At 42.1% G+C, this 25,757-nt stretch overlaps 1 protein-coding gene across 2 annotated transcripts in view; it reads left to right on the forward strand.

Moving 5' to 3' along the window:
• POU2F1 (POU class 2 homeobox 1) overlaps positions 1-25,757 on the forward strand; it is a gene marked incomplete at its 5' end in the record, with an annotated part of 168,353 nt that overhangs the window by 115,216 nt on the left and 27,380 nt on the right. For both annotated transcript variants that reach the window (XM_084650543.1, XM_084650544.1), the window contains one exon: positions 3,512-3,638. In XM_084650543.1, coding sequence (XP_084506669.1) covers positions 3,512-3,638 — 127 coding nt within the window. The remainder of the gene's footprint in view (positions 1-3,511; positions 3,639-25,757) is intronic.

Consider the following 25,757-nt stretch of genomic DNA (forward strand, 5'->3'; position numbering starts at 1 on the left):
AAATTTCCGGAGGCAGGTATAAATCCCTAGCCTGATTCTTGCTTGCATATTTATACCTGCCTTTGGAAATTTCCACTACGTGCATCTGACAAAGTGGGTATTCACCCACGAAAGCTTGTGCTCCAATATGTCTGTTAGTCTATAAGGTGCCACAGGACTCTTTGCTACTTTTACAGATCCAGATTAACATGGCTACCTCTCTGATACTTAATAATACAAATGACATACTTCAGTGCAACTTCTGACATTGCGACATTGGCCACTGACATGATTTGTTTGGTACAGTTTCCAGATTTTGTGCCAATTCAAATGTTACTATGTAAACTGATTTCCAAACCGTTAAATCCAAAAAAACCTGTTTTAGTGCAACTTTAAGTTTGCACAATTAAGCATTCAAAAATGATGAAATGTGGAAATTACTGTTGAAAGGGCAACCTTAACTGTTCCTTCTGGCATTATAATGCAGCCTTAATTACCTGAGTTCATACTATAAAATAGTTCATACATTTTCTATCCAATCCTTAAATTCATGTATTTCTGAGATAAATTTATAAATACTGTAAAGAGTTTAAATGCCAAGGATGGAGAGGAATTATTTAGAGTGAGACCTGGAACTAGCATGATAGATGAGGCTAGAGTGGGAATGAGATTTAAATGTCAACAGGAAAATTTATGCCAGATATCAAAAACTTTCTGGCATAAAGTTTATTAGGCTTTGGAAGCCCCGTTGTTTGGAACTTTTAAAGCTATATTGAAAAAATAGAGTATATGCTGTAGGGAACAATCCTGCACTTGCAGAGGAAGAGATTGCATGACCTAATAGGTCTTATCCAAGATCGTAGCCAGCCAAAAAAAGGTAGGTGACTACTATGGACGCTGTGAGGAGGTGCAAAGAAGAGTCAGTCACAGGCTCCCAAACATCCTAATATATTTTCTCATGAGATGAACATAGAAAATATAATTGGGTCCCATATGCAGTTGCAAAACTAAACTCTGTTAAATCTACATTCCCAGGGTACAGTAGTCTAGTTGAAGGGTGTAGGGCAGCTTGAGAACAAGATGAGCTTGCGTCCTGTCTGATTTATACTTGTGTATGAAAAGTAACTCCACTGACATCTGTAGAGTTACACTGGGGTAAAACTGGTGCAAGTTCAGAATCAGATCTGTAGTTTAAACACCGCTTACTCCCTTCTTCATTGAGACTCAACAGTGTTTTAAGTTAACCATGTCCAACAGGAGCTTCCATATTTTAACTGTCTCGCACTTGCTAGATTTCATAGCATAGGCAAGAAATAAATCCATATGTTTTCCTACCTCTCTGCCTCTTGGATTCAGTGCTGTCTGCCTTGTTCTCTTCCTTCCCACTCTTTCCTTAAATGTAGTGCTCTCCCCACTTCTGAGATCTGTTCTTGGTTCTTCCCCAACTCTCCTGAGGTGGACTACCTGTTCTTTTCTGGTGTTTCCCCTCCTTTGTCCACACCCTCTTCTCTAGATTGTCTCTCCAGCACCCCTTTTTGAGGGTGCCATTTCTCTCTCAGTTCCCAGGATCTCGCATCCTTTGGTCTCTTGATTTCTGTTTCCCCTGGAGTGTCTTTTCCCAAGAATGTTTTGGTTTCCTGCATTGCCCTGTAACTCCTCACCTCCTTCTTCCCCTGCATCTGGTCCTCACACCCAAGTGGTCGTGAGGCGCTCTCCATGGTGGTGGTCTGTTCAGAAGTTGTCTATTCCTTTCTGTAACAGTAACCAATGGAGTACTGGATACTTACCCCGCCATGTGACAAAGGTTTAACCTTATGTTATCCTGACCCATATCATATGTCTGGGTCCAAGAAATAAAGTTGTTTTTTACCAGCACTCCTGGATGTCATAGCCTTATTAAATGAGGACAGAAATAAACTGAATCTCTGGCAAAATTGGAACAAGCAAACTTGACGGAGAACTGGAGGAGATGGTTGCAGTGATTCCAGAATTTCTTGAAAGCAAGTGGTGAAAATGGGATCACAATTTAAATACTGAAGTAAAAATCTACAGTTGTATAACAGGCATCATTCAGTCAGTGTCAACTAGTGTTTGTCTACCTCACTGGTAAATTGCATACTTGCTGACTTACCAAGAACACGTTGGCCAAATGATGGCTACAGTGTATTTGTAATGTAGACCAAGAACTCGTTTCCATGTGTGCACATGTATATAGCCTTATAAGTACGCAGTTGACAAAATATCTGTAAGAACTCTTGTTCCTTCGTCCCCCAAATTGTGGTTGTAATTTGGTATGATTTTGTTGAATTTTTAATTTTAATAATTTTCAATTAATCTTCTACACTGGTGTGGGCAAAGGGACAATAAGAAGGCTGGCCAGGAAGTGGGAAGTTGCAGTTTTGGAACATGCGCACTTCCTGAGTTTTGAACACCCACACATAGCATATGTTTTTAAAGTGCATACTTCTCAGTTTAATGATAAAATTTATTTTGCATGCTCAATACTCAATTTTTAAATGTTCTTAAGTTTGTCCAATCAAAACCAAATTGTTTTCAAGCTCAGCAAAAGCACTAATCCTTAAAAGCCAGTCTAGTAATGATGAGATTAATAACAGAAATCATTTAGAAGATCAGCAGTATGCCTCTTGGCTATCTGCATGCCAGGCTTCAACTTTCTAACTTCAGTTGCTTTTAGTGTATCACTGCTGAAATAAAAGAGAAAATGAGGCTAGAATTTTTTAAAAACAGCTATATTGTGTGTTTTCACACTCCAGCTTGAACAGGTTAAGAGATATTCCTCAAATTCCTGTTCAGGCAGAGACTAAGCAGCAAAATCTTCACCCTGCAAAATGAATGAGTAAATGAAAACAGGAATCATAATAGCTGAAAGTGTTTTTCTGGAGCCTTAACTACAGGTATGTCTATCATACCTGCTATAGTAACCTAAGCAATTTTGTTTTAAACTACTCAAATAGATTAGTCCACTTTATGGATTAACTCTGTCCAATATTTAATGATCAAAGTGCAAACTAACAAATTCTATTTTTGTTTTCTTTTTGCCTTCCTTTAGCTCAAAAATAGCCATTCCAGATTTCTTAAAATTTGTGTTTTAAAAACTGAACAACCCCCCACGCCCCAAAATACCCCACTAGTTCCCAGGCTAAACCTTTATTTCATCTGTCAGTGATGGTAGATTCTGCAAACCTCAGAAAAGCAGAAGTTTGACAATGGAAATGCTGACAGACCCATAACCTTATATAAATGCTGCTAATTTTTTACTGTGTTGGAAGTCCTTTACTGGGGCATTTAGTAAACTGTGTTGTGTGCAGTTCCACGTATGTCAATGAAGCACTTGTAATGGTTACTCTGTTTGAGAAATGAAAGAATAATCTAAGTTATTCAATAGCAAACATGCTGGTGCTAGATCCCCTTTTATCTCCCAGTGCTAGGAGGAAAAATCCTAGATATTTCAAATGTTTCAGGAGTTGTGACTGATTTGAATGATTAATGCACACCTCTTTATTTCATTAAGGATTTGCAGCACCTGCAGCAGCTCCAACAGCAGAATCTCAACCTGCAACAGTTTGTGTTGGTGCATCCAACAACCAACTTGCAGCCAGCACAGTTTATCATCTCACAAACGCCGCAGGGGCAGCAGGGTGAGTGTGACCTTTCTGGGAGAAATTCAGAGCTGGGTTCAGTAAGAATAGTCACGGGGTCCTTTTTGTGTCTTCCCCCAATGTTGACATTCCTTAATGGAAATAGCAGTGTTGGGTTTAGGGAGACTGTCATGGCATGAGCCTGGCCCTTTTAAAGAATTTGAAGTTCAGCCTCACCTGTGTTACATGTATCCTGCTTTCCCAGGTGAAAGGAACGAGTCAAGGGGTCACATGATGGGAGTCATGTTACTAAAAGCTGGGCCTGTTGAGGAATATGAAAGCAGCCTGTGTTCAGTCAGAAAGGGTTCAAGGAGAGAGAGTGCCTGATGAGAAGAGGACAGGTGATGACTCCCCAAAGCTCATAGGCAGAAGGCCTAGGAGAGACTGGCAAGGATTGGGGCCTGTTGAGGGATAAGCTGCAGCTGAAACACCCTCAACACCCTCAAGGAGCAGGACCCTGCTGGGTGAGAAGCCAAGCTATATGGGTTGCAAAGGACAGCAAACTGGAGGTGAGGCTATAAGGAAGGGGAAGCTTTACTAAAGGACTAGAAAGTATTTTGAGCCTAAAAGGAGGGCTATGTGGATACTGAAGCCCACTGTAGATTGAAAGAACTGATTGATCCTGAGGAAGAGGGCTGGAAGTTTGAGTGTTTTATGCTTATAAACCAAATCAAAAGCAGAGGTGTTTTGTGAAAACATCAGATGCAGTTTTTGTTTGCAAGACAGAAGGTAAACTGAGATAGTGGTAGAGCCTGAAGCCAGACTAGGTAAGCCCTGCTACATGGACACTGTTCAGAGAACATACGGCACAAAATTTGAGTTACCTTAGAACTTCCAAAATTTGGTTCAAGGGAGCCTCAGAATCCAAATAATCTTTCTTTTAAGAGGAAAATATCCACAAAACCACTGCTTTTAGAGATTTTTTTTTTTAAAATGTCACTGTTTATATAGGCCTACACTTTTCATGTGGCTTTTGATGCCTTCATAATAGCAATGAATAAATCTCTTTAAATGGTTCACAAACAAGGAATCTAATCAAATGTTATGTTGACTTCTAGAATTATGGGAAGAGTTTGAAATGCATTGTTTGCCACATGTTTCTGGAACTTCCATCAGAAAGTAATTTGTATTGTCTTTTCAAGAAAATCAAAATAAGTTTCTTCGCAAGCCACCCCTCTTCAGTTAAGGTTCTGTTTGTTATCTGTGACCCTGTAAATAAACACACACACATTTAAGTATTGACCTGCAGCCTAGACCGCAGAACTGCTTCAGAAACACAGGATTTACATTCTCTCTTTAGCTCTTCAGCCATTAGAGTTTGACATAGTTAATAACTGAAATACTTGAACATGTTTACCACTGACTGCTCATGGAAATAAATTAAAGTAACATGCATGCCATAAATATACCCTTTATCTCATATTTTTGGGGTGACTTTTGCAGGGTTTCAGGGTTAAAGCTGCAGTTCGAACATCTCAAACACTGGTTCATTGATTGTGAGGGAAGGCAGACTCAGAAACTGCCTTTTGCCAAGCTGGGTTTTCTGTGTTCTAATCTTATTGCTCTATCAGGAAATTTCTTAACACAGTTAAAGTTACTTCTGAGGTCATTAACACAGAGGTGATTCAGAGCTTTCGTTAAAGCAGGCTGAAAGCAACTTCAGTGGATAATCCTTCACTATCTGGAGTTGTACTTAGACAACACAGTGACAGGCATCTTAGACACAATTTAGTGCAGTATGCAGAGATTCTCTTTCTGTCTCATAAAAAGCCAGTGGAATATTTCTGCTCTGAATGCCGAGGACTAATTACAGAAGCTGTCTTTAGTTCCTTCAGAGAAACCCCTATTGCATTTTGTGTATATATATATCCACCCCTTTAGTAACCACAGAATAACTTTAGATTTATGTAAAGCACTTCCTGTCCGTGAGAAAATTGTGCTTTATAAGCTATGTGTATCTGTGTGTGCGTGTGTGTGTGTAAATAAAGTATATCATGTAGCCACTATGAAGAGAAACGTGGCAGCTATTCTGTGTTGTTGACACTACTTGCAATAGGCGAGAAAGTGAAAAATAACTTGTTAAAGCAAAACTTACTGGGGTATCTGTACACCAGAGGTAACATGTTTACTCTTGGAAAAAAGTGCAGTAGCAACATCAGTGACCCTAACTGGGCTATTCAGTCTATCCGTTCAAACTGAACCTCATGACTCAGTTGTGGAGAAACTCAGATTTCTATTTTTTAAGTTTTTTTTTACAAGATCTAGAGCCTTGTAAAAAATATTCAGTCTAATTTGTTTAGGCTTTGTATTTTTGAACTTCCCCAACATGCAACAGATGAGAAATTTTCTATATAAAATCATCGCCATGTATCTAATATAATCAACAGATTAATTTCTGTCTGATTACTGTTAATTGAGTGGTTTATATGAAACAAGTTTTTTTTCGTGGAGTTTTTTTTCTCCTAATAGACAGGTGAATACATCATAGATGTATCCATTCTCAGAAGATGAGCCAAAGATTGAATGGAAATGGAAATTTGGAATACTCTTATCCATGGAGGTTACTTTTCCAGATCTTTATTGAGGCACACTGGTAGGGCAATGTGATGGTATTTTGCAGAGTCTTTGCACATTCTGTGACTCTTCTGTTAGTAATAGACGATTTCCATCTTTGGAATTGTCAGTATGCTAGCTTTCACTATCACTAAAATTCTCTTTAAAAATAATAAAAATTTATATCTCCCATTGTGATGAGCTTTCATCCATTTTTATACCAAAAAGATTTGATTGCATGAAAGTGTCTCTCTAGGTTTACAGTAATAGTCTGAGGAGAAGGGGGATATTGTGCTGTCTTTCATCTAATGGAGTTCAGTGTAATCCAGCAAGCAAAGGTTGACAAGGCATGGGGAAATTAACACCACAGAGAAGACTAATTGCCTTTGGTCAAAACTTGCATGCTATTTTGATAAAGCATGGTTTCTATATCTATATAGACAGGTGATGGGGGCGTACAATTGTAAGCCTTAAATACACTATAACCAGGCTGATCTCCAGAAACCATCACTTATTGCCAAAGATATCATTCATTATCTCCCAGCTGTTAATCTCTCTTTATAAAGTAATTGAGATGGTGATGGCAGGTCAACTCCAGTAACATCCTTTTTCAATATTTTAGACTCTTTCCCATTCTTTTACAGACCTGGAAGCAATACAAAGGCTTCATTTATAGCTCTGAAAAAATTTCTTTAGGACAACGGATAGAGATCAAACATCCATCCATCCATCCTCATACTGGTGTATAAATCGGGGACCTTCAGTATCATCAAACATACTCATAGACTTTAAAGTCAGAAGGGACCATCTTGTCTGACCTGCAATTTCAGGTCACAGAACCTCATCCACCCACTCCTGTAATAGACCCCAGTCTCTGGTTGAGTTACTGAAGACTCAAAACGTGGTTTAAAGACTTCAAGTTACAAAGAATCCACCATTTACACTAGTTTAAACCTGCAAGTGACCCAAGCCCCATGCTGCAGAGGAAGGGGGAAAAAACCCAGAGTCTCTGCCAATCTAACCTGAGGGAAAATTCCTTCTCGACCCCAAATAGACCTTTCAGTTAGAACCTGAGCATATGGTCAAAAATCACGAGCCAGAAACCTGGGAAAGAATTCTCTGTAGTAACTCGGAGCCCTCCTCATCTAGTGTCCCATCACCGGCCGTTGGAGATAGTTGCTACTAGCTGTTGCAGATTGGCTGCATGCCATTGTTACATGAAGTGCTATAGAACATGGCAGGAATGAAAAAAAGCATTTTAAGCTGTCTGTCCATTTTGCTCAGCTGTGTCAGAGTTGTGATGGACAGCTACCCTTCTGAGAGCCTGCACCTGCAGAGTCCCATGGGGCTCAGTCTTCTCATTTTACTATTAATATATATGTGAGCCTGCTGAAAGTAAATAAAAACTATAGAGTTCAGTGCCCTCAATATGCAGAGGAAGCTATCCAGATCTTTCACCTCACCGAACTTCTAGTGCTTTTTATTTGCTAACACAGCAAATGAGTGGGAACCTGGATGAAAAGTAGTGGCTCAAGCTCATTTTCAAGTAAAATGAAGGAGGAGTTAAATGGAAAGAGGAAGCACTTGGAAGAAATTGCTTAAATTGTGAGCTCTCCTATTGCTGAAGGTGCCTATCTTCAAGCAGGGTGGATTGATTTAAATTAGAGCAATTTAAAATCATCAATTTCAGTCATGATTTAAATCAGCAAGTGAGAAATCTTAATTTAAAGCATCACTTTTAATCTTGTTTTTCATTTGTACTCTTTAGTTACTTTCCTAGAGAGGTTGACTTCTGATTGGATCTGCAACCATTAAAACATATTAATTTTGCACTAGATTTGGTGCTTCTTTTTGCTAACCAGGAGGATATGCTATAGCTATACACACTTAAGCAATTATATAGCTTAATTTACATTTATTCAGATTCTTAATTTTAACATTGTTTATTATGTTAGAAGATCATTTATTTACTAGATTATTTTTTTACTTGTGATTTGTCAAGCTCTTATTAGAAGAAAATTCAAATTCAATTAAAAATGCACAAAACTGGCTTTTTAAAATTTGACTTTTATTAGCTAAATAAAACTCCCTTAAAAGTACTGGATGCATAGGAAAAAAAGTATGAGTTCATCAAAACCCAATTTGCATTTAAAACTAATTAGTTTATTAAACAAAGGACTTATTTTTTTGTAGTTAGGAAGTTGAACTGATTATTTCTGGTCATCATGTTAAGATTTTAGAACTAGTAGATCTCATTCTCTCACACCTAGTTTTTGATTCATAGGTTGGAAGAGGAAAACAAGCTTTTCTGCTTTTTCAACTGCCAGTTTAATTTTGTACGAATTAATAAATAAAAATAATAAAATGATAATATATCAAAATAATAAATAATAAAATGAAATGAAGAAAATAGTCTCTCTGTTCCTGCAGAAGAGGGTTCTGCTAGCAAAAGCTGGCTTAGTGGCTTAACTAGTTCTAGGTGCTTAGCCAGTGACTAAGGTGCCGAGTCAGTGCATTCCATCTCAAAAACTGGGAGGCCAAACGTGAACTCAACATCAGAGGGCTTGATATGAAACTTACTTATTCCATAAATCCTGAATACCTTGATGTTATTCTTGACCCACATACTCTTTAGAGCTCACACCGAGAAAACTGAAGCGAAGGTTAGCATACCAAACATTCTCATCAAGTTGTTTACATAAAAGTGAGGTGCGAACATGTCCAACCTGATCGAACAGCACTGCCACTTTGCTGCTTCTCTGCTGAATATGCCTTTGCAATTTGGGCAAGATCCCCTCACGCAAAGAAGCTAGACCCTCTACTTCACATTGTCTGCTGCTATATTACAGGATGTTTTAAGCCTACTCACATCAACAGCCTCTATATCCTCATAAGTGTTGCTCCTCCTGATATACACCGGGAAGTTGTTACTAGTGTGGATCTCAGAAGGTATTGCATAGATCCAAGACATACAGCATATGATATGACACTGACTGAGTCAACTGAAGTCTTGGCAAAGTTTTCTTGCCACCATTAAACACCTAATATTATCACCCACAAAGGATCAGTTATGGCAAACGAGTAGAGAATGACCCTGTAGCTTGTGCACTCTGGCTCTTGCCTGTTGAGCACATACCACCCGGTGCAGATCAACCCTGGACTACATGGTGTTGCCTAAATCGGCTCTGCACTGGAGTTGGTTGATGACATGATGAACAAGTGGAGCTACACCACTGGCCCCAATACCTGTGATTGCAGCAGAGACCCTCAAAATGTGAAGTTTTTCATTCAATGCCAAGTGCTTGAGCATGAGTGCTCTTCCCGTGACATGCTGGAGTTCAAGGCTGGGCAATCACGTGCACAGATGTGGCAGGAAGCAATCTGAGAACACAAGAAGAAGCCAGTGATCTCTACCAGTTCAGTAGTTTGACTTTCTTTAAAACTTGTTAGCAAAGATGCACAGCTTAATATTTTACTATAATGTATTAAATCATTTAACTAAGTTTAGGTCTTAACATAGGTTGTCATAATTTCAAATTCAATTTTAAATAGGTTTATTTTTAAAAAAATCTGTATTTAATTTAAATAAAAATATCGGATACATTTAAATTTTAAAAAAAAATATTTAAGGTGCTTTTTTATCACCCTGCCTCAAGTCTTCAAACAGGTGCTCACTGTTGGAGTCCTGTTGGAATCCTCACTGCTTCGAGGCATCCACATTGCATCAGTGGCTAGAAATGCTGCATTTCATCTTAGATTGGCAATAAACTTCTCCCTTTGCATTGTATATGGGTCTCCATCAGAACACAGTTTTTCACCTTTGGGCTGGACTGCTGCAACACATTCTGCCAGAATCTGATCCTAAAGGACACTTGTAAACAGGAAATGGTGCAGCATGTAATAGTTTGTCAACTCAGTGGAGCAGATTGATTGGGAACACATCAGATCAGTACTCTGCTCCTCTGTCTGGCTCTCAGTACAGTCCCAGTTATGGTTGTTTAAGGACCTGGTCCTAATCTTGAGATACCTTAATGGAAGAGGGAACCTAGATAGAGCAAAGGCCACTACTTTCTTCAACCCTCTTCCCCCTGAAACGCAACTACACTCAGCAGAGATGCTTCAGATAAGTGTTTAATGTATAAAGAGTACTACAGAACCCCTTTTCCTACCAGATATTTCCCAATTTTGTTGTGAATCTCACAATGCTGTCTTGAAAGCTAACCTCTGGGATATGACCACTAGAAAATCTAGTGGCTTTACAGAGTAAGGGGGAGGGGATTTTTTCCTTTTTTAGATGGAAAATATCCCTCTGTTATAAGATCAGTTAGATATGTGAATTATATATTACACATCTTGGCTACCTTTTAAAAAATTACTCTATGCAAGTCTATACAAGAATGAGTTTAATTTTCCTGTGTTAATTTTAGACAGTAAGAACTGAGTTTCAGATTGTTCCTTGGGGATTGCTGGCTGGCAGGGAGAGTTTTTGCCTTGGGCTGTTAATTCCCATTGGTCATTAACTGTTCCAGGAAATTTTGTGAGCTGAGGTAGGTAAATTTGTTTTAATTCTTTTAAAATGAAAAGTAAGGATCTCTCAAACACCCGTACCTTTCCAAACACATTCATTCTATTAGAGCACCATATGTATTATGATTGGCATTGCTACTGTAATGGCAATCACACCATCATGCTCTTAACATCTGTGGCGAGAGCTAATCAAAAATGGTTTGTGTTTCTAATCTTATGTTAAAGTATTCATTTTTAAGTGAAAAGCCTAATGATGTGTCTTTGAAAATCTTAATTTGCTCTTCTCCTGGGAAGATTTTTTCCTACTTTTAAACTATCTAAAGCATACAGAAGGGTTTGAAATGCACAAAATCACAGTAGTTACATAAAAGGTGCATTTTATATATACACTATCTCCTAAAAGATTAAATAAATCATACAGTCAAATAAGCTGTCTGAAAACTTATGTGGATCCAAAAGACAAACCACCAACAATGTGGACACAAGAACAAATGGATATAAACTGGTCATTGGGAAGTTTAGACTTGAAATTAGACGAAGGTTTCTAACCGTCAGAGGAGTGAAGTAGTGGGGGCAAAAGACCTATCTGGCTTTAAGATTAAACTTGATAAGTTTATGGAGGAGATGGTATGATGGGATAACATGATTTTGGTAATTAATTGATCTTTAAATATTCACAGTAAATAGGCCCAATGGCCTGTGATGGGATGTTAGATGGGGTGGGATCTGAGTTATTACAGGAAATTCTTTCTTTGGTATCTGGCTGGTGAATCTTGCCCACATGCTCAGGGTTCAGCTGATCGCCATATTTGGGGTCGGGAAGGAATTTTCCTCCAGGGCAGATTGGAAGAGGCCCTGGAGGTTTTTTGCCTTCCTCTGTAGCATGGGGCACGGGTCACTTGCTGGAGGATTCTCTGCTCCTTGAAGTCTTTAAACCACGATTTGAGGACTTCAATAGCTCAGACATAGGTGAGAGGTTTTTCGCAGGAGTGGATGGGTGAGATTCTGTGGCCTGCGTTGTGCAGGAGGTCAGACTAGATGATCATAATGGTCCCTTATGGCCTTAGTATCTATGAAACAAATAAATTGAAAATAACCTGATTCCCTGAAATTTCCAGTGTGTACTACTACTAATAACATTTTGTACATAGTTAAATGCCATTCATTAGAGAATCTGAATGCTTGACAAACATCTTGTTTATTTTGTTTTCAACAAATGACGTAAGGCTCTAGACCCTTACAAATGCTTTAAAATGCAAACTGCAACAAAAACAAAAATAGTAGCAGATGAGCTGCCAGTCATAAAAAGCAAAACATCTACAAAACTGCTCTCAGAAAGCTCGGTGCTTCACACATAGAATATCAGGGTTGGAAGGGACCTCAGGAGATCTTCTAGTCCAACCCCCTGCTCAAAGCAGGACCAATCCCCAACTAAATCATCTCAGCCAGGTCTTGGAGAAGCCTGACCTTAAAAACAGTCTAAGGAAGGATATTCCACCACCTCCCTAGGTAACCCATTGCAGTGCTTCACCACCCTCCTAGTGAGAGAGTTTTTCCTAATATCCAACCTAAACCTCCCCCACTGCAACTTGAGACCATTACTCCTCGTTCTGTCATCTGCTACCACTGAGAACAGTCTAGAGCCATCCTCATTGGAACCCCCTTTCAGGTAGTTGAAAGCAGCTATCAAATCCCCTTTCATTCTTCTCTTCTGAAGACTAAATAATCCCAGTCCCCTCAGCCTCTCCTCATAAGTCATGTGTTCCAGCCCCCTAATCATTTTTATTGCCCTCCGCTGGACTCTTTCCAATTTTTCCACACCCTTCTTGTAGTGTGGGGCCCAAAACTGGACACAGTACTGCAGATGAGGCCTCACCAATGCTGAATAGAGGGGAATGATCACGTCCCTCGACCTGCTGGCAATGCCCCAACTTATACAGCCCAAAATGCCGTTAGCCTTCTTGGCAACAAGGGCACACTGTTGACTCATATCCAGCTTCTTGTCCACTGTAACCCTTAGGTTGTTTTCTGCAGAACTGCTGCCTAGCCACTTGGTCCCTAGTCTGTAGCAGTACACGGGATTCTTCCATCCTAAATGCAGGACTCTGCACTTGTCCTTGTTGAACCTCATCAGATTTCTTTTGGCCCAATCCTCTAATTTGTCTAGGTCCCTCTGTATCCTGTCCACACCTTAAGCCCTCTCAGAATGCCCTCTCAAATAGATGGATACAGAGAACATGGAAAAATGGGGGTTGCCATACCAACTCTTAATGAGACCAATCGATTAAGGTGGGCTGCTATCAGCAGGATTGCAAGTAAGGCAATATTGTGTAAAGAGATGCCAGTCTCACAAGCAGACATGTCCTAGTCTATTTTGTCTTTATAATAGGTCAAGACAGAACTTTAAATGCTAGAAATCAACAGGTATTTAGTGCTGATCCTGCAGTACTGGTACAGTTACTGTTCATGGCAAGATGCTCCAGTTAACAAGTACAGTGTCACCTTCTGCTCAGCTTCAGGTTCTGAATGGCTTTTAGGTGTAGCTCTGTGCAGAATGTGTTGCAATAGTCTAATGTCAAGGTAATAAAGGACTGGATTGATGGTAGTGAGGTCGATATCTGAAAGACAAGTTAGTTTCCTGGCCAGAGACTCTAACAAGACCCCCAAATTGCGAATTCATGACAACTGGTTGAAAGATCCTAAGTCAAAGGGACAGGTTTAATCTTTCCGTATTCTTTGGTTTCTTCCCCCATACTACCATTATTTCTTTAGTCTTATCCAGACTGAGCTTCAACCAGCTTGCTCTCTCTCATTTTCAGTCTCTACCAGAAACAAATAAATGCTTGATCACATCTTTTGGGTTGGATAAAATGAATATAGAAATCTTGGGTGTACTCAGTATGCTCAAAACATTCAGTTCATGCCTCCTCACTAACTCTTCTAACATATGCACATAAGAACAAGATGAGGGAGAGAGTGCCATTGTGTTGAACCCTGCAGTAGAAAGTCCTTGAAGCAGAAGAGATATTGCCCAAAACCAGCCTTGTCTACACTACAGAGATTTGTCAATGCAAGTTGTGTTGCCTGATTTTAGGAGGTTAATATTATTTTGGATAATATGGATTATAGGCTCACCAATTTATCTGACCAGAAGATAAGGTTCTTGTCCCAGAATTAGGCTACACAGAGTTGGCAAGGACATATATGACAAATATAGCCTTACAGACTTTTATTAAGATAAATGGAATAGTAATCAAATGGTAAAATAATCAGAGTTGCAAAGATGGTGGTAATGTTCCAGAAGTACATGTGATATTATGTACAATAAAGCTTTTCATTAATATGCTCATACCCTTGATAACTTGGTGGTAAGAGACAAAGAACCAGCTTTGCCTCTGGCATGCCAGAAGGGTTCAGATCCATGTTTCTTAATTCTTGAGTGGGAGGTGCAGAGCTTAGGTGACGCTGAAGAGCTAAGAGCTAAGGAAGCTAAAACTTGGAGTTTTACTTAACTAATTAACTTAAACTTACAATTAAGAAGTAATAGACTAGTAAACAAAGAACTAAGACCAAAGAAGCTGTGAAGCTCAGAAGCTTAGAAAACTGAAGCCTCCTCAGTTGGCATAGAGCGTAAGAACTTGAGCCCTCCTTCTGTGTCCAGACTTACTTACCTCACCCACACAATGTTAGAGTACACTTACTCCATAGGCTGGTATGTTTGTACATATTGATGACATATACATACATATGTGTTATTTCTGTCCTAATAGGTTATTTTGTTTTTCCTTGTGTACTTGTTAGTTTAAAGAGGGTATGAATTTAGGAAGCCCCCTATGCTACCCTGCCTCAATGCATCCTATATATATCTGTGTTAAAGTTCGCAGTTATATATGGACCTTGTGGTTTAGCTCATCACCACCTATTTAAATGAAAGGTCCCAAATATATGCACACTAACTTTGCCTTAGCTCAACAGAAAGGATGTGGCCTGTAGGTCCCTTGCGTTACAGCCAAAACATACTCTAATATAAACCCTTAATATAAAATAAATAAACCCATAAGAAAATAAGAAACTGATAAGAAAAGATATATAAGCAAGCAGGCTAGCCCTGTAAGGCTATATATGCCAACGATCAAATACCGCTATAATTACATCGCTGGTGCATGTTCACACAACACTCTTCTGTCAGCAGAGTGAATCCATGCTTGGTGCTCTAGCATCAGCAGAGGGAGCAGTGCACGGTGGATAGCTATCCCACTGTGCTACTCGCCACCTTCTGTAGCTAGGAGTTGTGGGAAGGCAGAATAGATTGCAGTGCATCATGGGTGCTGACTCAACATCTCATGATGCAGTTTTTTCCGTCCCATCATTCCACAGGCTTCTGACTGCATTTTGCAGCATTTTTGAATGATCCCTGTTTACTGTGCACCCGCCATCTCTGTCTGGAAGGATGAATCCTGCACTGCTGTCTGCTGTTGTGGTCACTGTTATGAACACATCGTGGCTAGTCATACAGTATATTATGTGCACCCAATATGAACAGGAAGTGGAGGTGCTTGACTGTCTATGTGCCATGGAAAAAACAACACCAGATTACTTTTGGCATTCACGGAGCAGCTGAACACAGTGGATCATTGCTTTTGGGCTCACAAAACAAGCAGTGAGTTGGGGGATCACATTATTGTGCAGTTCTGGGATGATGAGCAATGGCTGCAGAACTTTCAGATGTGGAAAGCCACTTTCCTGGAACTGTGTGTGGAGCTCGCTCCTGCACTGTGGTGCAAGGACACCACAATGAGAGCTGCCCTCTTGGTGGAGAAGCGCATGGCAATCGCTGCATGGAAGCTGGCCACTCCAGACTGCTACCAGTTAGTCATGAATCAGTTTGGAGTCAGGAAGACCACTGTTGGGGCTGCGTTAACGCAAGTGTGCAGAGCCATTAATCAGATTCTGCTATGAAGAACTGAGACTCTCGGCAATGTGTGTGAAATAGTGGATGACTTTGAGGCAATGGGATTCCCTAACTGCGGCGGGGCGATAGATGGCACGCATATCCCAATTTTGGTCCCGCACCATCTTGCAACGGAGAACATCAATAGAAAGGGGTACTTCTCTGTGGTATTGCACATGCTTGTGGATCACCATAGTCATTTCAGGGACATCAGAGCGGGATGGTCCGAAAAGGTTCATGATGCACGCATCTTCAGGAATACTGGCTTGTACAGAAAGCTGGAAGTAGGGACTTTTCAGAACAGAAGATTCCAACTGGGGATGTTGAAATGTACATCCTGGGAGACGCAGTGTACCTCTTACTTCCATGATTCATGAAGTCTTACACGGGAAACCTGGACAGCAGCAAGGAGCGCTTCAACCATAGACTAAGCAGGTGCAGAATGATCGTAGAATGTGCCTCTGGCAGATTAAAAGCACACTGGCACTGCCTTTATCACAGGTTAGACCTAAATGAGGAAATTACCGCCATGGTCATAGCAGCCTGTTGCGTGCTCCATAATATTTGTGAGGCTAAGGGTGAAGAGTTTCCCTCGGGGTGGAGTGTGGATCGTCTGGCGGCTGATTTTTAGCAGCCAGAACAAGGGCTATTAGAAGGGCACAACAGAGGGCTATTTGAATCAGGAAGGCTTTGAGACACCATTTTGACTGTGAGCTCCAGTAATATGTCTTTCTATACAGCACTCTGTCATGGTTTAATTGCCGCCTTGTATGAACATTTTGATGATTCCTGACCGTGATTTGTACTCAGCAAATAATCAAACTGCCACTGTGTATTCATTCCATTAGCATCCACTGTGTGTAGGAGATAAATAAAGATAGGTTCTCTTTCAGAGAGTATATTTTTATTAAATACCAATTAACAACACACACAAGGCTTGGTGGGAAGGGAGATAACAGTGAAGGGCAGTGTCTGCTCTTATAACTGTGTGTAAGTCCAGTTATTTTGGAAGCTGTACAAAGGGGTGAAGTGAATGGGATACCGAGATGGGCCGGGAAGTTGCAAGGAATGTGTAGGAGCAGTTTGGGGAGGGCATGGAAAGCAGTTCTGTATCGGCTGCAGGAGGCACTGAGCACACATGAATTCAGCCTGCAGCATTATTAGGGACTTCAACATTTCCATTTGCTCCTCCATCACTTTTATCATCCTCTCCTGGCCCATTAAAATTCGCTCCTGGCTTTTTTCTTTTTCTCCTGCCTGTCTATTTTATAATTTTATTTTAAAATCTCTCTCTCTCCACACCCTGTGTTCTTGGTTTTCAGCCTTTGAGGATTGGAGCACCTCTTGAAACATGTCCTCCTTGTTCGCTTCCTTATCTGGCAGAAGGCACTCTCCCATTGTGTAGGGGGTTCCCCTGAAGGCCATATCTGCAGAAGCACAAGAAACAATAAACAGAAGCATGATTGTTAGTGCATGCACACCATCAAATTATAGTAAAATGCATAATTAAAAACACAAATCAGTTTCTCACTGTCCCTTGGCAAGCACAGAGCTTGACAAATGCCCTAAACACGGTGAGTTAGGCCTGGGAAGCGCTCAAAATGGGGCAAAAGATCCCAGATTTTTTTAAGGGGATCACTGCAGGCAACTAGGGACAATATTGTAAATTCTGCCACCCTTTTCCACTGGTGGGGGTCCCTGAAGCTGATATGTCACTCCTGAGGGTAAGCAAGGATGCAAATGTGTATCTCCTGCATGTGTGTGGCCTCCTGTGTGCCGCTTTGATCCCTGCACAAGTGATTGCCAATTGGCATGGGAAAGTTTCCTGCAACGGGGGAAGGAACAAAGTAGCTCTGCCAAGGAACCTTCGGCGGAGGATTGGAGTGTACCTCCAGAAAGTTTCCTAGAGATCTTTCTGGAGGATTCTTGTGAAATCTTGGTGTGCATTAACACGCTGTTCCGCTGCACTGCTTAGCTGCACGGGGAATGTGAAGTACATGCAATCACAGCTAGTCTTGTACATTTCTATCCCATCATCCACTTCTATAATATACAAAGCAAAGGACAGCTCTGCCTCATCACCGAGCAGCATCAACTCAAAAAGATCACTTACCAGAACTCTCCTCTCCTGCATCATACACACCAGAGACTGACTGCTGGGCTGACTAGACCCTTCCGGAGTGGAGAAGAGGTCCTGACTCGCCACACCAGCAGGCGACCCTGAAGTGTGTCCACATCATCCTCAAACTCAACCTCCTTGTCCACGACTTCGTCCTTGGGGTTGAGTCCGCTGTCTTGAGACCCACCGAAGTATCCATGGGGCTCTTGGCAATGTAGGTGAACTTGCCGCTGAGAATGATGTCCAGCTCCTTATAGAAGGCAGGTCTTCAGCGCAGCACCAGAGTGATGGGTTTGACTACCTTGCCTTCTGGTATGCTTGCCTCAGCTCCTTTATCTTTGCATGGCACTGATGTGTGTCCCATTCATAGCTCTTATCCAACATGCCATGAGAAATCTGACCATAGGTTTTGAAGATCCTATGCCTGGAGCTGAGCTGGGACTTAACAGCCACCTCTCTCCACAGTGCTAGCAGATCCAAGAACTCAGGCGTGCTCGAAGCAGACGAGTGTTTGCTGCGTGGAACTGCCATGGTCACCTGGGAAGATGTGATGTGAGCTGTCCACGCCAAGCAAACAGGAAGTAACATTTCAAAAATTCCTGGGCCTTAAAAGGGGGAGGTGTAGAAGCCTATGTGATGGGTGCAGGGCAGTGGAGTTCGAACTGATGATCAAAGTGATCAGGATGGGCATTTTGGGACAACTCCTGGAGACCATTTACAGCGACATAGCCAAGCGCAGTGTCTACACTTTGTATACACTTTGTCTATATAACTTTTGCCCCAAAAAGCTCTGCGTCTCATGTCGAGGTTATTTTATTTTGTCGGCAAAGCAGGAAAGTTTTGTCAGCGAAATATTGTAATGTGTACACCCCCACTGTGTTGTCAATGAAAGCTGATGTTTGTCGACAAAACTCTGTAGTGTAGACAAGGCCTAATCCCAAGGATTTCTTGAGAGAAAATAACATAACCACCAAAAGACAAGTACAATCTACTTCTGCAGTCACCAGATGAGTAAAAGCCTCATGATTAGGATGGAGTGAATAATTGCTTTGTTTTGTTGTTGTTTGGGGGCTGAACCAAAAATCTGAGGGGGTGGGAGGGAAACCAGCTACCTTAGTTTGTTTCTAAACCAAAACTGATTTTTTTTTAGTTGCTAAAATTGAAAAAAATCAAAAACGTTTTGGGGTGAACAAAATTTAATTTAACCCCAAATTAATTTTTTCAGTGGGTCATTTCAGGTTGTTTTTGGGTGTGTTTTACCCTAGCTTTGTTTTTAAATTAGCTACATTTTGAAACAAAACATTCACAATTTTTGTCACCGAAACTTTTGCCAAATTGAACCTTAATTTGTGAATAGCTTTGGTACTCTGAAAAATGCATTTTTCAGCAAATTATATATTCACAAATTTTTTTTGCCAACATTACTCATGATCAGTGGTGGTAAAGGCAGTTGAGAGATCTGATGACATCAGCATGGACACCTAATTTTTATCCGTCATCAGTATATCTCCAGGTGACATCACCAGACCAGTCTGAGCCTTTCATCTTTAGGTCACCAGTTGGAATTCATTGCAGGTCAGTAAAAATGAAAAGTCCATTACTGTGAGTTGGCTGAGTGATTTATTAATTGCAACTGAAGTTTCAGTCAAATTTTTAGACAGATGTCCACATCATTGGAACCACCACCACAATTAGAGCTGATTGGAGAGTCTCAACAAAGGCAGGATGGATTAATTGTGCCCTCTCGCTCTCAGTGATCCTTGCGGGGCAGGGTTGAAGCACATTGACTAAGTGTGGGGAAGTTTGGATCGCTACTGCCTATGCTGAACCTCTTCTATGAATAAACAGAAGGTTTTGTTCTCCATGAATATCAACCCTGAACATTTCATCGCCACTATATTTTATTTCTAAAATGTTTTAATTAACAAATTTAAACATTCTCCAATTAACTTTTTTAAACTGAAAATGTTTCTTTCCCATGTGGGGATTTCCCCCCAACCCCCAAAAAGTCTGGGATTATTTCCAGGGTTCAAAATCTGTTTCCTGCCCTCGCTCCTTTACAGTGAGGGACAAACATCAGTGGTACCTCTGCTGTCTGGGTGAGGTTCATATTTCTGCGAAGTGCAGCATCCGCCGCTCTTCTTCCCAGAGCTCATAAAGGTCAGGAACTTAGACTCAGAAAACACCTCATGGAGAAGGCGATGAAGCCCCAGTCAGATCACGGCCGGGGACCCCGCCTGGTGCATTATTCTCACCAGGCTGGCAGTGCCCCTCTGAGCACGAGCTCAGGAACAGAGTCTAAGACTGTTACACCTAAGAAGGCTTCACATCACAGCAAAGGTCACTTACATAGATATAAGGACAAGGCATCTTCGTCTAAAACTGCTTCAAAAGAGAGGATTCCTCCTTGACCCCCTCAGAATCAGGGGAGCATATGGGCACGAAGACCTTAGTCATGAGTAAATCTTCTCAAGAGGAGCAGTAGGCACTCAAAGATATGAATCCAGTGATTCTGACGTCCTCTCTAATGGTGAAGGCTTGGGATAAACAGCTCCTGGTGTTCCCATCTTTCTAGTGCCAATGTGGTACTAGTAGCAACCCTGCCCTGGAGGGAGCCAACTGCCACAGTGACCAGGGAAGCTTCACATCTGACAGCTCCACCAATGGACTCTTCTCATACCTCAGGATGATCAGAGAGCTGCATCCCCCCCAGAAGACATCTTGGTCTTTTCTGTCTACATTCACCCCTCCTATTTAGACAGTCTTTATTCCAGGACTTTAATACACCAAAAGAAAGGAATTTTCCAACAAAGCAGAGTCATTCTCCTATCCCAACTCCCCAGTCTTGAGGCGCAACCAACAGTACTATTGGTTCTGCCAGAGATAAGGGATCTGGCTTTCACTTCAGATGAGTCTGAGGCCCCTGCAGGAGTGTCTTCAGCATCGGGCAGAGGTGGTATGAGAAGATCAGGGTTCCAACCTCCAACCAAATACAGTTGGCCAAGAGAGAGGTGGTACCCTATGCCAAGGGGTCCATCTCCCCTAGCTAACCCATTCTAGTGACACTCAGGATTCATGCAGGAGTTCTGTTTGCCATCGCCTGGACATCCACAGCCAACCCCACTGGAATATTTGGAAGGGGAAGGTGAGTCAGGTCCAACAGTTCTGGGAGCAGTCTCCTCATCTTCACCAAATGAAGTGGTTACTCTGTCTTCTCCGCCCTGTACAGGTGACTTTAAACAGTATCAAGAGCTCCTGCCTAGGGTGGCTGCAGAACTACAGATTCAGCTTGAGGAAGTCCAGGAGCCTCACCACAGTTTTATACATTCTGCAGCCTTCCAGTCCCAGTTGAGTGGTCCTCCCCATCAGCAAGGCCATCATGGACCTGGTAAAGAGGGCTTGACGCACACCTGCTTCTTGTGCTCCCACTCCTAAGAGAGTTGAGAAGTGCTACATTGTTCCATCTAGGGGGAGAGAGTTTTTGTTCTCACTCATTGCCTAATTCTTTGGTGTAAGCGGCTACAGAGTGGTCCATGCAACAGCACCCAAAGACTGCTCCTGCTGATAGGGAGAAAGGTCTTCTCTTACACCTCTCTCGAATTCAGGATCTCAAACTATTAGACATTCTTGGCCAAATATGATTTTACTAATTATAATTTTTTGGAATTCAAGAACAAGCTCCATTAGGAGGATAGAGCGCTTCCAGGCCTTAGTAGATGAGGGAAGATCGGTAGCCAAAATTTCCCTCCAAGACGTGGTGGATGTGGCAGATACTGTATCTAGGGGGATTTCTACAGACATGCTTCTGAAGAGTGACCTGTGGTTACAGTCCCCTAGTTTCCCAAGAGAAGTGCAGAGTACCATCCAAGATCTGCCCTTCTATACACCAACCTAATCCATGACAAAATGGATGACTCTATACACTCCCTCAAAGACTCGAGGGCAGCACTTCGTTTGTTGGGCATTTATACCCCTGCCGCTAAGAAAAAACACCATAGATTGGGCATAGGCCAAGACCACCACCTCAGCCATTTTACCACCAGCATCCTCAGACCACTGTGCAAGAGACAAGTGTTTATCGACCCAGGAACCCAGCCTCTGCAACATCCACCACCACATTGTATGCTAAACCCTGAGCAAAGAGTTTCTTTCAGTGGAACTGTTGAGACCACATTCCTTTATGGATTCCGCTTCATTCCCCTCCTCTGATATTTGCAAGTTGTTTTACCCAATTTGCTGAAAACTGGAGGGCCCTAACTAAAGACAAATGGGTATTAGATTATTCATGGTAGGTATCTGTTCAAGTTTCTGGTACCTCTTACCACAAACCCCCATTGTAGTTTCTTTTCAGGGATCACTCTCACAATGAGATTCTATAACAGCAGGTAAACTCCCTTCTCCTAAGAGGTGCCCTAGAGGTGCCACCTCAACATCAGAGGAAGGGATTCTGTTCCCATTACTTCATCCCTAATAAGAATGGGGGATGGAGGCCAGTTCTCAATATGAGACAGCTGAACAGGTTCATTCAGAAACTAAAATTCCACATATCTGTGGCATCAGTAATTTCCTTGTTGGAGAGCACACTGTTGCTCTTGACATGAAAGATGCATATTTTCTCACAGACATCAAGCCAGCCCACTGGAGATTCCTCTTCGATCAAGAGCTTTACCAATTCAGAATCCTCTTTATTGGTCTAGCAAGGATCTTTACAACAGTTTTTTCAGTAGTGTCCGCTTTGATGAGAAGAGAGGGATTTATAGTCTTCCCTTACCTCAACAACTGGCTTCTGATGGGCAGTTCTTACAAGACAGTCCAGGGAGCAACCAGTGTTCTGCTCAGTCTTCTGCCTCCCTGGGGTATCTGTCAATCATGAAAAATCCATATTGACCACCAGGAGGTTCGTGCATTTTATAGGGTGAAGTTGAATTTGACTACAGAAAGAGCCCATCTACCTCTTGAGAGGTTTCATGCCATTAGAACTCTCATGCATCAGGTCATTGTCAGACCTAGGACGTCAATCAGAACTTGCCTTTCACTCCTTGGCCACTTGGCCTCATGCACACATGATGCCATTCGCCAGGCTTTATCTTAGCTGCCTACAAGCCTAGCTTCTCTCTGTGTACTCACCAGAGAAGTTCAAAATAAACAGCAAAGTGACCATTCTGCCCAAAGTTTTAGACTCTCATCCAGTGAACAAAACTGGAGAAGATTAGTCTGGAATTGGTGTATCAGCCATCACGTAACCCTGTCAGCAGCATATTTATCAGAGGTGCAAAACTCCTTAGCAGACTGCCAAAGCAGACATTTTTCTTTAAATCAGTAATGAGAGATACATAATTTGGTTCTCGATGATGCCTTCACTCAATGGGGTACACCAGCCTGGGACCTTTTTGCCTTGTGGGAGAACAGAAAACTTCCTTGGCATTGCTCCAGAGCTGCCCGGGCAAAGGCATAATGGGAGATGCCCTGCTGGTGTCATGGAACGGTTGCCCGGGGTATGCCTTCCCTCCCATCCCATTCATACCACAAGTTCTATGGAATATCAACTGAGGCTGAGCTTGAGTCATCCTGATTGTATCAACTGGCCAAGGCAGTTCTGGTTTACGGATCTGTTGAAGCTCTCAGTTCATGCTGCTGGACCATCTAACACAGCACAAGGGCAGGTTCAAGCACGTCAGTCCAGGACCACTACAACTCAAGGCCTGGTTTTTGGATGGGTATCAGAAATAGAGCACTCGTGTTCTAAAAGGGTGCAATACATCCTTAACCAAAGCAGAGAAGTCTGTACAAGGAGCTGTTACTCAGCAAAATGGAAATGTTTCTCCTCTTGGGCTCACCAATGCAGCTGTCTCCAGAATCCACCAGGATCCCTATCATCTTAAAGTATTTACTTACCCGTACATCTTTGGTTCGCACACTCAGTTCTCTGCGAGTATATTTAGCAGAGATCAGCACTTTCCATCCTCCTGTGGATAATGGTACAATATTCACTCATGCTGTCACATTTAGATTTCTGATGTAGATTCTCAGATCCTTTACACCATTTGTGAAGTTCACATCTCAGTGGGACCTCAATTTATATTATCATTGCTCACTAAACTCCCCTTTGAGCCTCCAGCCATATGATCTATGGCCCATCTGTCCATGAAGGTGGCCTTTCTAATAGCCACAATGTCAACCAGAGGAATCAGTGAGCTAGGCACGCTCATGGTGGTCCCACCATATACTACATTCTCTAAAGAAAAGGTGTCATTACAACTCTGCCTTAGATTCATTCCTAAAGTAGTTTCCAAGTTTCATATGAGTCAGTTAATTCACTTATAAGTATTTTTCCCAAACCACATGCCTCAGATGAAGAGAAACGGACAGATTCTAGATGTGTGAAGGGCTTTTATCTGCAAAGAAAAAAGATGTTAGAAGACACCTTAAACCGTTTGTTTCCATAGCAGAGTGATCAAGAGGTCGAGCTGTATTGGCACAGAGACTTTCAAAATGGATATGAGCTAGTTTGTTACCAACTAGCTCATATCTCCCCCCCCACACACACACAAACCTGAGGGACTCATTCCATTAGAGGGCAAGCTACTTAGACTGCATAGCTGAGAGACTTACCTCTCCTAGAGATGTATAGGGCAGCTACTTGGAACTCTTTACATACCTTCACAAGATATTACACTCTGGTCCAGTCATCAGCTGTGTATATAGCTGTGGGGACAGCAGTGCTACAATCAGCTATCACTTCTGTGTCCTCTTACACACCCCCTGTTGATTGTTGCTTGTTGATCTCCCACATGTGGAATGCACATAGGGACCTTAACTCAAAGAAGAAATGGAGGTTATGTATCTGTAACAGTGGACATTCTTTGAGATATGTGGTCCCTATCTGTATTCCAGTACACACCCTCCATCTCCTCTGCTGCGGATTGTTTGAACAGTGGTACGTTTGGCAAACTGGAGAGGCATCAGCTCATGCCATCTTTTATGCCCTTGGTTCAGTGCATGAGGAGAGCTATGGTGCATGTATGGGCCAATGGACACTATTTGCAAAATATTCTCAACTCAGGCTAATGGTGCACGTGAGTATCCCACCTGTGAAATACAGATAGGGCCCACACATCTCGAAGAACCTCCAGTTACAGGTAAGTACAGTAACTCCTCACTTAAAGTCATCCCAGTTAACGTTGTTTCATTGTTACGTTGCTGATCAATTAGGGAACATGCTTGTTTAAAGTTGCGCAGTGCTCCCTTGTAACGTCGTTTGGCAGCCACCTGCTTTGTCCACTGCTTGCAGAAAGAGCAGCCCATTGGAGCTAGCTGGTGGGGGCTTGGAACCAGGGTGGACCGCCAGCCCCCCTATCAGCTTCCCGCTCCCCTAAGTTCCCTGTGTAGCAGCAGCCCAGCAGGCTATCAGTTGCTGGCAGTTCAGCTGTCCCTCCCCCCACTGCCCCGTGCTGCTCCTGCCCTCTGCCTTGGAGCTGCTCTCCAGAGCCTCCGGCTTGCTGGGTGGGCTAATGTCAGGGTGTCCCCTCCCCCCTACTCCTGCACCCCGCTTACCCCATCTCCATAGAGCAGGGGACACACACGACAGGGCTCAGGACTGAGGGACCTTCCTGGCAGCAGCTGCTTGCGGATTAACTTAACAAGGTGGTGCACTTGAGTGGTATCAGCATACTTAAAGGGGAAATGTGCATCTCTGTCTCTCTGACAGAGAGACACAGGGTGTGTCTCTCTGTCTGCCATCCTGTCTCCCCTCCCTCCATTCGTGCTGCCTTGTAGAGTGTGAGGCTACATTAACAACAATGAGTTAACCCTTGAGGGCTCAGCCAATTGCTAGTTCATCATTTAGTAGTAAGACATTCCCTGGGAAATATCCCACCCTCTGACTTCACCACCTCAACCAAGCTTCACAATCATCATCGCTGTGTACAGTATTAAATTGTTTGTGTAAAACTTTACTGTATGTGTGTAT

The sequence above is a fragment of the Lepidochelys olivacea genome (genome assembly GCF_965140295.1).
Source record: "Lepidochelys olivacea isolate rLepOli2 genome assembly, chromosome: 1".
NCBI classification, from domain to species: Eukaryota; Metazoa; Chordata; order Testudines; family Cheloniidae; genus Lepidochelys; species Lepidochelys olivacea.